The sequence below is a fragment of the Canis lupus genome, chromosome 13 (genome assembly GCF_003254725.2).
Source record: "Canis lupus dingo isolate Sandy chromosome 13, ASM325472v2, whole genome shotgun sequence".
NCBI classification, from domain to species: domain Eukaryota; kingdom Metazoa; phylum Chordata; class Mammalia; order Carnivora; family Canidae; genus Canis; species Canis lupus.
Window position 1 is genome coordinate 22147939 of NC_064255.1, and position 15527 is coordinate 22163465.

General features: G+C 47.2%; 2 protein-coding genes across 3 annotated transcripts in view; one reads left to right on the forward strand and one right to left on the reverse strand.

Moving 5' to 3' along the window:
• NTAQ1 (N-terminal glutamine amidase 1) overlaps positions 1–8944 on the forward strand; it is a 226803-nt gene extending 217859 nt beyond the window's left edge. For both annotated transcript variants that reach the window (XM_049092704.1, XM_049092703.1), the window contains one exon: positions 8571–8944. In XM_049092704.1, coding sequence (XP_048948661.1) covers positions 8571–8654 — 84 coding nt within the window. In that variant the 3' untranslated portion in view covers positions 8655–8944. The remainder of the gene's footprint in view (positions 1–8570) is intronic.
• Positions 6778–15500, reverse strand: KLHL38 (kelch like family member 38). Its single transcript, XM_025451058.3, has 4 exons — positions 15205–15500; positions 13197–14831; positions 8755–8860; positions 6778–7846 (listed from the first exon to the last, which is right to left on the reverse strand). The coding sequence occupies exons 2-4, from the start codon at positions 14583–14585 to the stop codon at positions 7557–7559; spliced, it is 1785 nt and encodes a 594-aa protein (XP_025306843.1). The 5' UTR covers positions 14586–14831; positions 15205–15500; the 3' UTR covers positions 6778–7556.
• Positions 15501–15527: the final 27 nt, after the last annotated feature.

Genomic DNA, 15527 nt, shown 5'->3' on the forward strand with positions numbered 1-15527 from the left:
CACACAGCCAGTGAATTGCAGAGTCAGGGTGAAAGCTAAACATGTTGGCTCAGTCTGTTCTCATCCACTCAGATCTGCCTTATCGGCTCCTCCATCGACATGAAAGTTCACTGTAGAACCATTGTTAGACATATTTTCAGTGATGGCCGAGGAGCTTTAAAAGGGGTTCTGAAATATGGTCCCCTAAGATCTAGTGGGTGAGACAGACTATAAGCAAGATCATAGATCCTTGGAACTTGTACAAAACCCCAGGGCAAGGAATACTCTCTTCTGTGACTCCAGAGGGTGGGAACTTGGGACAAACTTCCCCTTCCATTTGTTTTGTACTTCTCTGCTGATGGCACAGCACCCTGTGAGTCAGCCAGGCTAGCAGCTGTTCTCTCTTGCTTCCTTGCTACCCCCTCACCTTTTTCTATGTCCTATTAATGACCAGTTCCCAGTGGATTCCACCTCCTTGTTTCATGTGTACTCCCTTCCCTTTACACCTCACAGTTACCTTAGTGGCCCCACCTCATCATCCCTCTTAGGGATGGGAACAGCTTCCCATCTAAAGTCTCTGGACTACTCCATGCTTCCACTGGCTGCCTGCAATACTCACATGGATAAAGACCACTATGCCCTCCCATGCCAGTCAGCTTTCTCCCCATAAGTCTCCCCTTCCCCAGTGTCATTCTAAGAATGTACCTTCACTCTCCTTTGTGCTTGTCCTAAATGCCTGGATTGCCAGCTATCCATCCATGTATCCATCCATCCATCCATCCATCCATCCATCCAACAAATCTTTGTTGATTGCTTCTTTGTGTCAGGTGCCAGGGAAACAGATGTGAAAAGGATAGCCATGTTGTCTATTCTCAGAGAACTTCCATTTGGGTGGGGGTGTCAACTAAATGAACTCAAGAAAGCAAACAAAACAATAAATAATTGCGATAAAGGGTATGAAGGGAAGAAACAAGGAGCCAGAGAGAACAATGCAGTGGGCTGGGTGGGGGCTATATTAGGGTGGTCAGGAAGGGTGCTGAGGAAGAGCCAGAAGTTTCTTGTGTTGAGCTAGGTAATGCATGTTCAGTGCTTAGTAAATGGGCAAATCCATTAGCAGTCTTGGTTTTGCTCTTCAGATAAGTAGGCCAAATAAATCTATACTCCAAGTGGGGATTCTGGGTTTTTTCCTCACTTGACAAAAGATAAATGTCTCAGAGACTCTGCTAATGAATTCTGCTATTTTTCTCCTTGATCTTATCTTGAGCGTGGATGTCTCCACCTTACTTCCCTTCCAACCCCTTTTGGAAGGATTTGATTTTACAGTTGTCCTGAGGTCGCCCTCTTGTCTCTGAATGTGTGCCGGGCTGATGGGGCTGTTGGGGACACTGCAAAGACAGCCTTTGAGTTTGAATAGGACAGACCTTCCTGTCTGCATCTTTTTAACTTAGAAACACCTTGAGCACTTGAATCCCTATCTGTGTCCTCAAAGCACCATTTTTTTTCTGGACCGCTGGCTTGTTATGGGAGCATTACTGGGGAATTCTGGATTGCGAGCCCTGGAATTCTAATTAATTTAAATCAGTGAAATCAGGGGGAAGAGAGACTCATGGATATCTTTAGGGAAAACAAAAACCAAATTCCCCACATGAAGAGAATAACGTGGCATTTGAACAGGAGCCTAGAATTCCTATAAGACTGCGTGAAAGCTGACATTTCAGAAACCAGAAACTCCCTTCCCCCCAACATCCACAGCATTGGATTCACTCTCATGACGTCACCTCAAAAGCTTATGTTGGCAAGATCAAGAATAGGACATTACTGATGACATTGTGTTAACAGATTAGTTCTCTTGCATAATTTCTTATGCCTGACCCTAATTCCTTCTCCATTGGCATTTGGCAGATACTGTTCACTCTGGACTTTCGGGAAGCCACTCGGAAGCAGTGTCTTGTACACATTGGCCTTGGAGTCCATGTGGTGTTTGCTAACCCCTGTGAAATGGTTGAGTTTAGCTTTGTGAACGTTTACTGAGTATCTTCGCAGTGCCAGGCCCTGTGGAGCTGAAGTGGGAATAGAGATGAAAGACATGGTTCCTCCCAGGAGATGCCCCTGATGAAATGGGGAGAGAAGGAGGAGTCTGTGCCATGTGGCTCTGCCTGGGGCAGAGGAGGGGGAGTGCCTTCTTGTGGGAGACAGGATCTGCAATGGGCTGAATGGTGCCTCCCCACAAATGCATGGCCACCTGGAACCCAGAATGTGATTGTATTTGGAAATAGGATCTTTCAAGATGTAATAGGTGAGGATCAAGATGAGAGCGTGCTAGTTTAGGGTGGCCTCTAGAGCCAATAAGAGGACGCATGTGGAAAAAGGCCATGTGACACTGGAGGCAGATTCTGGGGTGATGGAGCTACAAGGTAAAGAATGGCAGTTTGTCTGATAATGAAGCCCTTCTGGGTACCCAGAGCAGCCTGTATATTCCAGTGACGTTCAGGGCCCATTCACTTGTGCATCTGCTCCTTCATTCTGCAAACATATCAGCACCATTTTTGTGCCAGGTACTGACTGAACTTGACCTAGAGGTTCTTTTTTTTTTTTTTTTGTATTTTTTTTTTTTAATTTTTATTTATTTATGATAGTCACAGAGAGAGAGAGAGAGGCAGAGACACAGGCAGAGGGAGAAGCAGGCTCCATGCACCGGGAGCCCGATGTGGGATTCGATCCCGGGTCTCCAGGATCGCGCCCTGGGCCAAAGGCAGGCGCCAAACCGCTGCGCCACCCAGGGATCCCTGACCTAGAGGTTCTTAGGGACCAAGACTCTTTTGCCTCCATGAAGAGCTCCTCTTCCAGTTCTGGTAACAAGTGTCTATGGTGCTACAATGTGGAAAGAGCTGGAATAAAGGGAGAGAGGAGAGAGGATGTAGAAAGGTTGGAGAAGGCTCCACAGAGGAGGTGAAGGCCAGGTAAGAGTTCACTAGGCAGGGCAGGGAAAGGCATGGCAGAGGGAATGGTGTGTGCGGAGGCACAGAGGTCACGTATGGCACGTTGGAGTGGGGCAAGGTTGTGTCAGACATCCTGAGGAGGACACAGTATTTAAGTAAAACCAGTAACAGTCCTTGTCCTCAAGCACATTACAGATTTTTGTTATAGATGGTGAAGTTAAATTCAGCTGCTTTTTTCCCGTGGATGCTGTTTTCTCTACTGGCTTCTCTTCTGCTCACTGGTTTATGTTGGGACAGGGCGTTTGATATTTTTGTTAGTGTTTTCTTGCTTAACTCTTGTTCCACTTCATTTTTGCCCCGTTCCTTGTTGCCTGTTGAGATGATTAGTCAGACTATCTGACATTTTTTACTTAAAATGTTTCAGCTTAACGGCTGCTGGCTAAATATATTTTGACCTCAGCTCTGGACTGTGACTCTCTACTCAGCCAGGGAGCTGAAGGAAGCCTTGTGCCAAAACCTTCTCTCTCTTTGGACTGAGATTATCCTCAGCAGATTGGAAAGCATACATTATGGCTTGAGGGGAGTTTTATAACCCAGTTCAGATATAGGGCTTGGCCAGGGGAGTGCCCAGATGTGTGAATGCATCTGCCACAGAGGAGTCTTACTTGATGCCCAAAGTTGGCTTGCCATGTGTGTCCAAATGTGTTCAGCCCTGGTGCCATCTTTCTTTATGAATTCGAGGGGACAATTTACTTAGTTCTTCTGTGCCCCAGTGAGACTTGGACAAGCTCCAAGTGGCCACAGACTTGGGCAGCTTATTAAGTTTTGGATTAAGATGAAGGGGAAGGAGAGTTTAGGCATTAGCAAGTCTGACTTAAGGAATTTTGGTGGGCACAGAAAGAGTTTATAGACAGCAAGACTCCTACTTCCAATTGCAGGCAAATGGGACCCTCTAGGAAAAGCTCCTACCTTCCAGGCTTGACCTAGTGTAGGCCATGCTACTTCTTCCCCAGAGTGGGAAAGGGGAAAGAGGGAAAGACACAGTGATCCCTTAGCAGAGGATCTGAGGAGCTTAACCCAAGGACTATCCACAGTAATCTCCAAGTGGAGATTCTAGAAACAGTGTGGATTCAGCAAATTCATTCTTTAATCCATTCATGCTATACTTACCGAGGGTCTATAATACATGTAACTGGGCCTGAGCCCAGCCTGGGAATGCGGAGGAGAACAGGGCAGATATGAGCCTGGAGGGGAAGGCAGTGATCAAGTAGGATGAGGGTCTCAAGGGGGATATATAGGGACATTTAATAGGAAAGAGAACTGACCCAGACTAGGGTGGGGGTGCATGGAGGGCCTCTGAGACAGTGAATTTTAATCTGGCCAGTGAGGTATAAACTCAAATTATATCAGGCAAAGAGGTGAGAGAGTGTGGATTGGCCCAGGGTAGTGAGGAGAGGCACCTCGGAGCTGGGACCTGAGGGAGGTGAGGAAGGGAGCTCTGCGGGTGTGGCATCTGGGCCAACCATGTTCTGGAGGAGGGCACAGCAGGTGAGAATGCAGAAGTGTGAGCCCAGAGGCAGGTGTGGCTGACGCTGAGTCTGGGGAGTGGAGGGCAGTAGTGGACCTGTTGGGAGGTGAGAGCAGAAGGGGAACAGGGTGAGGTGGCAGGAGCAATCTTGAGAGTCTCTGAAAGGCATCTGAGAAAGCTAGGAAGGCTTTGGAGAGGGTTTTTTTTGTTTTTTTTTTTTTAATGAAGAAAAAAAATTTTATCAAGTCTTTAAATTTTAATTCTAGTATAAGCTTTGGAGGGTTTTCAACAGGGAATGACCCCTTCTGATTTATATGTTTGTGAAAGACACCCCAAGCCACTGGGGAGAGATTCAGGAGCGGGGGTAGAAGCAGAGACACCAGTGATGAGTACAGATGAGAGAAGATGGAGGCTTGGACCAGAGGGAGAGCCAGTGGCCAGTGAGGCAGCTGGGCCCCTGCAGGCCTGAGCCAAACGGAGTGGAGTATGAGGGAGGAGAGTCAAGAGGAGCATCCGAGGCTTTGGGCCTGAGAAGCTGGGACACAGGGATTTCTCTCTCCCAGGATGGGAAAACCTACTAAAGGAGGGGTCAGTTTGGCGAGGAAAACGTGATGGTGAACATGTTTGTTGTGAGGTGTTTAACATCCAAGTGGAAACCAGGGAGCGAGCAGTGGAGTCAGGTGGGGAGTCGGCAGTGCTGGCCTGAAATGAAAAGCCACACACTAAGGGGCCTGCTCCCCTTGGGGGTAAGGGTAGATGCAAAAGTGTTGGGGCTAAGCACTGGGGTACACCACCATTTGCTAGTGGGAAAGAAGGAGAAGAGAATGAACTGCAGGGAGTAAGGAGAGAGAGGCTGAGTGGTGTCCCAGAGGCAGGGTGAGGAAGGCATTTTAAGATGGAGGGAGGGAGAAGAAGGAAGCCCCTGCCCCTCCCAAAGCTGAAGCCAAAGCAAAGGCTTTGAAAGCTAAGAAAGCGGTGCTGAAAGGCGTGCACAGTCACAAAAAAAGATCCCTACGTCACCTACATTCTGATGACCCAAGACCCTGCGGTCTCCAAAGGCAGCCCAAATATCCTCAAAAGAGTGCTCCCAGGAGAAGCAAGCTTAATCACTATGCCATCATCAAGTTGTCCCTGACTACTGAGTCAGCCATCAAGAAAATAGAAGACAACAAACACACTTGCGTGCATTGTGTCAAGGCCAATAAGCACCAGATCAAACAAGCTGTGAAGAAGCTCTATGACATTGATGTGGCCAAGGTCAACACCTTGATCAGGCCTGATGGAGAGAAGAAAGCATATGTTCGACTGGCTCCTGACTATGATGCTTTGGAAGTTGCCAACACAATTGGGATCATCTAAACTGAGTCCAGCCAGCTATAAATCTAAATATAAATTTTTTCGCCATAAAAAAAGAATAAAGATGGAGGGAGGGTTGTCTATGTGGCATGCTACCGACTGGTCACATCAGATGAGAAATCATAGATGCACTGCCATTTAGGCACTGGAGGTGTTCCCCATTACCTTTTGCAGGGAGAGCTGGGATTGAGGGCCTGAATAGAGAGGTTCAAGGAGAGCAGGTTGTAGTAAGAGGCCAGCCAACCGCTAAGGTGACGGCATCCAGGATGAGGAGACGGGGCTGAGCAGGGGGTCTGGACCATAGCCAAGTGGTCTGGGGAGTGGGGCAAAGTTTCAGACCCCAGGAGGAGGAACTAAAGTGCAAAAAATACAATTTAGGAAGAAAGGAAAAATCCAGAAGGTGAACCTGGAGATCAGGGCAGGGAGGAAGGCTCCAGCTTGAGGAGCACTCTGGTTCTAGGTTCACGGCAGTGAGACCCATTCCAGATGCTTCCATTGCTGGGGAGAAGACTTTGCCTGTGCTGCTGTGCTGTGACAGGCTGTGACACAGGGCTGGCTGGAACACGCTGGGAAGGGGGTCAACACACGAAGGTTTCATATGGTTGAGCCGGGAAATGGTTCTTAATCTTGACTGTATGTTACAATGGCCTGGGCCCACCTCTGAGAATCCCTGTCTGTCCATCTGGAAGGGGGCTTGGCCCCATTTTCAAATACCTTCTCAGGTGATGGTGATGTGTCACCATCTTTGGTTTATTCTGAACTTGGGTCAGGAGCCAGCTTGGGAGGCACTTTGAGACCAAGGGGGCCATGGGGATCGATATTCAGCCCTGGTTTGGAGAGGGCAATAATTGCTGGAATCCCTGGAGGAATTTGTTGGCTTTCCTCAGAAGAGCGATTCTCATAACATTTACCAAAATGAAAATCCTGATTAATTCTGCAGGTTTATAGCTCCCCAGAGGCTGGAGAAAAACATCATTTGGCACCAGAAACAAACTTTATTCTGGCCACATAGATAATTTTGCAAACGCTAGATACTGCATTGCACACTTTTTCCCGAAATTCCAATTTACTGCATCCATAGAATGCAAAGAAACACAGTCATGGCCAATTTTCCACATTGCCACCTGGACCATGTGCTTCCAGGGACCCTTTTGTTCTGGATTTCCATGATGACCTGGGCAGATGTGGTTTGGGTCAGGCCAGCAGTTCTTCCTTTGGGAAGCTGCATCTATCTCCTCTGTGCTGTTTGGATGAGCTGTCAATGGTGACAGTCAACCTCTGCCTGTAGGGATGTGATCCGGGATTACACAGTTATAGCAGCACAAGCCCTGGAAACAATGATTGGCTCAAGAGGAAGGCAGGGAATTAAGAAATGGCCAGTTGGGATTATTTTCAGGGTTAATACATGGAAAACGGTAAAGTTCTTGCCTTGTGAAAAGGCAACGTTAGAAAATGTGAGTCTAGGATTAGCAGTTGCCATTGTCTTCATACTTTGTGGATACAGCAGCTTGCTTGTAGCATGACGTCTGACAGAGATGAGGTAGAGAAGGAGGGAAAGTGGGGAGAGAGGGGGAGAGAAGATGGGGGTGTGAAGAGTTCTGCCAGCAATATGCCTGCTTTCAGGCTTCTGGGCTCTGGGATTTCCAGTCCTGTGGGCACTCCCTGCATCCTTGTGGGGTTGAGCTCCTTGGAGTTGGGCTTCCATCTCTTGCAACAGAAAGGATCTTGACAAAGACCCGTGGTTTCTGGAAGCTTCATGGGGAGGTGTGGATGTGGGGTATGCACTGCAGAGTGAGGCAGGCGTGGTCAAAGAGTTTGTGAGGCAACTGTCCCTGGGACGTCCAGGTGTCTGTCTCGGGGTCATAGCAGTCAAAGGAGGCCAAGTCCTCGATGTTGCAGTCTGTGGTCAGCCGCCGGCCCCCGGTCACATACAGCTTGTTCTCCATCACCGTGGCCCCGTGATGCATCCTCCGGTCCTTCATGTCCGCGCACTTGACAAATTTGTTAGACTGAGGGTCATAAGCAAGAATCCTCCTTGTGTAACCTGAAAACCAATGGCATATCGGCAAGCTCAGCATTGCTCACTTGGGACTGGAAATCTGTGGTCTGCAAACATGTCTGATCTCTGCCATTTCCCAATACCAAGGCTGGACTCTGAGGGTCATAACTCTGAACTAAGGTGTAGAATGTTCTGGAACCTGCCCAAGATCTAGCAGGTGGCAAAGCTGGGGTTTAGACTCAGATCTGTCAGCTTCTGGTCCCTGAATGCTTCATCTCAAGTTAAGGCAGCATTATTTTGGGAGGAGCTTCCTGATTCCAGCAGCTTCCTCTGTCTCATTGGCTTTTTCAACTCTCTCACATGCTCCCTCCCCACCCCCCCCACCCCAGACTTAAAAATCCATAGAAGGAGCCTTGGGAATTCAGGAATGGCTCCCACAATAGCCCTATCTGGCCCACACTTTTAGGATCCCCATTTTCCAGATGTGCAAACGGAGGCACAGGAAAAGATGAATAACTTGCCCGAGAGTATATAGCCAGGGACAGAATCAGGATTTGAACCTGACCCTACAACCAGTTCTCTTAGCCGAGACACTATACTGTAATCGCAGAGAAATGATCTATTAGTGGCTAATATTATTAGCAGTAGCAAACATTTTTTGAGTATTTGCCATGTATCTGGGATAGTGCTAAGTGCTTCAGATATATGAGCACATTTTATTATCACAACAATTCCGTGAAATCGGTATTATTTCATTCTTTGTTTACAGATAAAGACAGGGAGAAACTTCTGGATGAGAAAAGAACTTTGTCAAGTCATCCACACTCCCCTAGTTGGATGGTTGTGCTTTTAAAAACACTGTTTCGTAGAACAACATCTGTCTACTGGTGACCCTTTTTCCATGGGAGATGCCAAGTTTGTGTCCAGCCTAGAGATCCTCTGTTCAAACTCACCTCCTACGATAACAATCCTCTCCCCGAGCACCACTGCGGGGGCACACACATTCTTGATCATTCTCGTCTCCATTTTGAACCATGTGTTTCTGGAAATGTGATAAACCTGAGGGAGAAATATAATCATGGCGCTACATTGTAAAGTGATATGTATTTTTAAAAAGATGAAGTACTATTAAAGAGAGTGAAATAAGACTGACTCTTTTTCTTTTGACTTTTTAAAATGTAGGTAGGTAAATTATTATCAATAAAATAAAATAAAATAGCAGAAAGTACATATCACTAAAAATTGGTCTTTATGTGACCCCATGAGATCCTTGGCTAAGTCTCTATAGAATGGACCGAGAGTTATGCATTGTAATATGTGTTTACTTACCTTGCTTGGAACATTTTTTTTTCTTTCGGGAAATGGAGCAGCTCGGGTATTCATAAAACCAATGATTTTTCAATCATTTCTATTTCCAGCTCATGTTTAAATTTCTAAATGTTCCAGTGTATCAGGGAGGGCCTTAGAGCCAAGAATACATTTGGGGCTAAGTGAGGAAGGCTTTTGAATAGTTCATGCCTGAAAGTCATTAGAATCATAGAGGAAGCATGAGAAAAGAGAGAAAGAGCAAAGAGGTGGGGCAGGGCTCCTTGGCCACGTTCTGAAATAGAGTCACAAATCATGATTCCCAGAACATGTTCCCTTCAGTGTAAATAAAGTTTAAATATCAAATGTAAATTAGTTCACTACTAGCAAAATTTACTACAAGAGATTCAGGATGGATTTCATAAAAGAAGGAGCAAAACATTTATTTACCGAAGTAAGTGACAATTCTTTCTATATTAAATATAATTGCTACCATAGGAAAGGCTCTTATTTTTTATCATTTTGCCAGATTTATCTTCACAACCATCCTATGAAGTAGGTACCCTTACTTGCCCCCATTTTTCAGATTTGATCATTGATGCTCAGAGAGGTTAAGTGACATGCCCAAAGTCACACAACTAGAGTGAATGAAAGAGCTGGTCTGGTTGAGCCCAGAGTCCAAGTTCTTTTTTTTTTTTTTTTTAGATTTTATTTATTTATTCATGAGAGACAGAGAGAGAGAGAGAGATTGAGAGAGAGAGAGGCAGAGACACAGGCAGAGAGAGAAGCAGGCCCCATGCAGGGAACTCGGGACTGGATCCTGGGTCTCCAGGATCAGGCTCCTGGCCAAAGGCAGTGCTAAACCACTGAGCCACCCAGGTTGCCCCAGAGTCCAAGTTCTTAACCACCACACTTATGGCTCTGCCTGGGGCCATGTAGGTGTCACCTTTGTTGATCGAAGTGGTTTGAGACTGGAGACCCCTTGAGGCAGCTCCATCCCTGAAGTTGGTAAAGAAAGCATGGAGGAGGCCAGGTGCTAGAGACAGGGGCAGTCTCAATGGCTGCTAATCCTCATGGTTTCATCTGAAAATACGTAGATGACACTGGAAAGTGGGATCCTTGGAGCAGAAGTAAACACTGAGTGAGTAATTGCCTCCTGGCTTTCTGTTCTTTGTCAGCAAGCTTGGGGTATGATTTCAAAGATAGATTAAACATTTGCTCACAATCCTCATAATACCCCAGAGAGGCTGGGGCAAGGATATCAAAGATGGGGTTGGACCAGTGGAGGAAGTGGTACTTCGTTACAGTGAGGGATTTGTTCTATGCCATCCAGAAACAGAGGTAGAAAGGCCAGGGAATAAGGTACACGTGCGCACACAAATCGCACAGTGACTCCACTGTTCAACAGTTTCTAAAAGAATACATGTGTGCAGAAGAACCATCCTATAAAGAAAACTCTGAATCTGTGTCAGAAAATCAACCCACTCCATCAAGCAACCCCCAAGGCACTGATCTTACACTACATTTGAATAACTAAAATTACCATTTCAAAGCTAAAGGTAAGTAGACAAGAGAAGCTTCCATGAATATTTTTCCCCTTCTCATCACTGCAGTATAAAAGGATTACTCACATGTTGGTAGGTTTTTTTTTTTTCTGCCTTTGCAACCATCTTGTTTGATGGTATTAAGCATTTTTTTTTGATATGCCAGCTTAAAAGCTTTTTTGAGCTTTGTATTTATTCTTAGGAAATCAATAACAATTTTGCAATGTGAAATCGTTAGCATATTTTTGACTTTATTTTGAAAAATGCTCTTTTTAAAAGAGGTCCATTCTATAGAGACATAACCAAGGATCTCATGGGGTCACATAAAGACCAATTTCTAGTAAAATGTACTTTCTGCTATTTTATTTTATTTTATTGATAATAATATACCTACCTACATTTTAAAAAAGTCAAGAGGGGTTCTAGCTTTACATAGGAGCACTTGGTTACATCTGTATTGTGTGGCCAGAGCTTGGTAGGGAACAGAACATGTCTCTCTTGGCTCAAATAAATGAGCGGGATTTGGAATAGGCTCCGAATCTGCTTAGGTGGTCAGGGAAGAGCTGAAAATATGGGCTGGAGAAGTGAAGGCAAGAAAAAAACAAGGATTAATATGGAGCTTGTTGCTTTTCTCCATCTCCACTGGCATCAACTTAGACCAAGCCACTGTCACCCTGGCCTGGACCCCTAGAACAGTCCCCAAATCTCCTCCCTTTGTCCACTCAGGCCCCTCCAATCCCTTCTCCACAAGGCATCCAGAGGGAACTTCTTTTTTTTTTTTTTTAAGATTTTATTTACTTATTATTTGAAAGAGAGAATGAGCAAAAGAGAGAGCACAAGTGGGGGGGAGGGGCAGAGGGAGAAGCAGACTCCCCGCTGCTCAATCCTGAGACTCCAGGATCCTGGCCTGAGCCAAAGGTAGATGCCCAACTGACTGAGCCACCCAGGAGCCCCAAAGGAACTTCTAAAAATGTAAAATTTGATGACTTCAGCCACCCTGTGGCTACAACCCCTTGACAAGGCCTAGAAAGCCTGCCAGGTGAGCCTCATCTCCACAAACACCCATCCCCCAAGAAAGTTCTAGAATTTCTATAGTAGGGGCTTAGGAGCAGGAGTCTGGGTGGAGGGGGATCACTCAGGGCAGTGTGGGAAGGGGGCTGGTGGGGATCACGTGGGGGTTAACCCCCCTGCTCCTCTTAGTATACCACCTTTATGCCTCCTGCTCTGCGTCCCAGGGATATGGTCAGGCTTTCAGTTCCTCCAGGTGATGGGTGTGCCCCTTTCTGCTCCAGGCCCTTCGGTCCAGCTGTTCCCTTACCCAGGAATACCACCCCTCCCTCAACAGAGGACTCTGCCTCTGCTCAGAGAAGCTTCCCATCCCTGTCTCCATCCATGTCAGGTCCTTCTAGCCTCCCAGTGATTCTCCTTCTTCATTTACTCACCTTCTCTCTTCTCTTGCGTCTCTGTTTAAGTCAGCTAAAACCAACCTTGAAAAGTTCACACCATCCCTGATTCCCTCTAGACTGGTTTAGGGCACCCCCCCGCCCCCCCACTCCCGCCCACGCTCTTAAAGCACCTCTCCATTCAGCGCCTGCATTGCGATTGTCCCACAAGCTCCTGGAGGGTAAGTGCATGTTCCTGCTCATGCCCCTGTCCCCAGAGCTCTTACTAGGGCTGGGGCTCAATATCGCTCTTAATCAATAAACAAAGCAAATATCAGGAATCTCTTTGATTATCTTTAAAGATAGGCTCATTATTCAAGTTTTTCATGTCATTATTCGACCTGCAGAGATCAGAACTTGCATAAAACACTTACTATTCTGAAATTTGGGTCACTATTAATAATACTCCTCAGAGAGCTTGCTAGTGATATTAGCATCTCCCTATCATTTAAGGGAAGGGTTCCCCAACGTGGCTGGTCCTTAGAATCTCCTGGAGATGTCTGTAACAGATACACATCAGGACCCCACACAAAGAGATTTTGATTCAGCTGATCTGAGATCGGGTTCCCAGGGATTTGGTCCAATGTTTGGGAATCTTCTTCTAAGGCTTTGCTGATTTGAGTTAGAAACATCTTCAAAATTCCTATAAACTTCACTCTCTGACACTCAATGTGTTCTAACTTAAACTTTTTTTTTTTTTTTTTAACTTTCAGATACACTAGTTTCTTCAGCAAATCAACTCTTCGTGGACAGGGATCGTATCTGACGTTCCTTTGTATTCTTACAAAGGATTAATTGTGTATTAATCTTACACAACAAGAGCTCATAAACGGATAAAATCTTGCTGAATTCAAACTTTCTTCTCTCCTCCCTTCCTTCCATCCTTCCTTTCCTCCCTCCTTTATGCTTTCCCTGCAAACAACAGTGTGTATTATATGCACTCATGCATGCATGTATAGATGTATGCATGTATGTACACACGTGTGTATGCATGTGTGTATTTATGTGTGTACAGGTATAAGTGTGTATGTGTGTGCACACACACGTGTGTATGCCTGAGTGTACCCTCATGCACTTACGTGATGGGAAGGACCAGCCATTTACCTGGATAAGGCGTACAGGATTTTGCATGATGTCCTCTCCCCCAAAAAGGTAGAGTCTTTGGTCTTTCACAGCGACTGCAGGGTGGAGGACCCCCACCGGCATGCTGGCCATACTTTCCCAGATGTTGAAGATGCTGTTGTATCTCTCCATGGAGCCCATGACCTCCTGCCCTTCCCCAATCCCCCCGATGGAGAAGATGAAGTTCTTATGGGCAGTGCTTCTGTGGGAGTAGCGGGCCACCAGCATGGGCTGCCCCAGCCTCCACTGATTGAGCTTCAGGGAGTAAATGTAGACGTTGTGGCTGGGCACATTCTTCCCTGCACCGACAGCCATGCCTCCTAGCACGTAGATGCTGCGGTGCAAGGTGACAGCTGAGGCCTTGTACAGCCGGGTTGGGAGTTTGGCAAGGTTCTCCCACTGGTTGGTCTGTCTGTTGTACAGCAGAACATCCCTGGTGGTCTCTTGGTTGTCCTTCCTTCCGCCCAAGAGGATGAGGAAATCTTGATAAGAGGTTCTTGGGGGGACATGCCATGGAGGCTGGAGGTCTGGGGCACTGGTGGTGACATATGAGGCAAACATCTGCCTCTTGGCTGTCTCCAGGATGGTCCGGCACGAGGGCGAGGACTGTAGGAGGGCCTCGTTGGCGATGAAGTGGTGGAAGAAGGCCGGGTGGATGTACTGAAGCCTGACCTGCTCGAACAGCTCCTGCACGTGTCGTTTCCGGGCCTGGGGGTCATGCTTGACCCAAACCATGAGGGCCTCGAACACCTTTTCCTCCTCCCCACAGAGCCCATCGTCCCCCAGGTAGTCTCTCAGTTCCAGGGCGCAGAGCTCCTTCAGGTCGGCCGACGTGGCCACCTCTGGGAAACGCGTCAGGGCCACCTCCCGGGCTTTCTTCTTGAGGGTCTCACAACTTAAGATTTCAGAGAGTCTGATCATGCCCAGGCAGTTGCTGGGGGTCAGCTGGCTCTGGAGGTAGGAGGAGCAGGCCTCCAGCAGCTTGGGGTACTGCAGCATGGAGGCTGCCTCCATCAACGGCAGGACGTTGTCCGCGGTGATGCGCACCTGCCCGGTGTACACATACGAGACGATCTGCTCCAGGGTCCCGGCCTCGATGCCTTTCAGCTGGACCTTGGCCTCACGTCTCTCCCGGAAGTTGCTACAGAACATGGCTCTGAAGTAGGGGCTGCTGGAAGCCAGGACGCTTCGGTGGCACGGGACCTCCTGGGTCCCCGTACAGATGCTCACGTCGGTCAGCATCCTGTTTTGCCTGAAGCCATTGAGCTGCCTCAACAATTCAGAGGAGAAGTCATGGTCTTTGAAGAGCAGCCCATCTGGCAACTCCTCGTCCATCCTGCCAGGGGGGGCGGAGGTCCCAAGGGGTAGCATGTGCCGAAGGGTTGGCCTGCGCTGTCTCTCAGCCTTAGTACATCTATGTCCACCCACCAAGATGCTTATGGATTTCACCCAGAATGTTGCTTAGTGAAGACTGGAAAGAGCAGCCACCTACACCCCAGACCTCACAGCCGACACCTCTTTTTTTGTTGTTTTTTGTTTTGTTTTGCTTTGTTTTGTTTTTTGTTCCCAGTTGTGATTACTCCCAAAGGTAATAGGCAAATAGCATCTTCAGATCATCTGAGGGGAAAAAACAAAAAGAACCACCAACATTTTGGAAGTTACCTGATTGTCAGGGGCTGAAATGTTAGCTTGAAGCAAGGGGACCGTCCGTGCATCTGAGCAGCCCAAGTCTGTGAGCCTCCTCCGGGTGTTAGTCATTCCCCGAGGATGTCGTTCTGGGGATGTGGCCCTCTGGTAACTAGATGGTACTAAAGGATGAGAATGGGCCTCTGCAATTTAATTTTTAAAACGTGGCTTCATAGAGGCTTTGGGGTTTTGTTTTAAAGATGTGATAAATAGAAAGCAGAAAGCAAACGATACTCTGGGCAGGGTTTCCTGGGTGACACCTGGTTGTCTACCTGCAGGAGAATTAACTGTTAGAGGTTTTTACCTTGGTTTGCTGCAGTGACATCCACCGATGCCTGGTCCGGCTGGTCCCTCCGGAGAGCTTCCACCTCTGCTCCAAGTGAAACCATAAACCCAGGCCTTTCCTTCAGTTGGCAAATGATTTGTCCTGGGAGAGTTCTGGATTTGTTTATGCTAACGGTGCTTTCGCAGTTTTCTAGAACTTCGGGAAAGAAGCACTGGGCAGGGAGACAGTGTATACATTCCAGAGCTAAGAATAGTTGCATATGTACTTTCCACTGTGATGACATGTGACTGTCCAGTTGCCTTTTGCAGCCACCCAAGGACCCGCGGGGCCAGCGCATGCCC

Bases quoted from the DNA above. Each gene is read 5' to 3' on its own strand.
- KLHL38 (XM_025451058.3), bottom strand. From the start codon at position 14,585: ATGCTACCCCTTGGGACCTCCGCCCCCCCTGGCAGGATGGACGAGGAG. The intron at 8,861-13,196 runs GTAAATGGCTGG...TTTCTCCCTCAG, and splicing joins ATCCTGTACGCCTTATCCAG to GTTTATCACATTTCCAGAAA. The intron at 7,847-8,754 runs GTGAGTTTGAAC...ATTGGTTTTCAG, and splicing joins GAGGATTGTTATCGTAGGAG to GTTACACAAGGAGGATTCTT.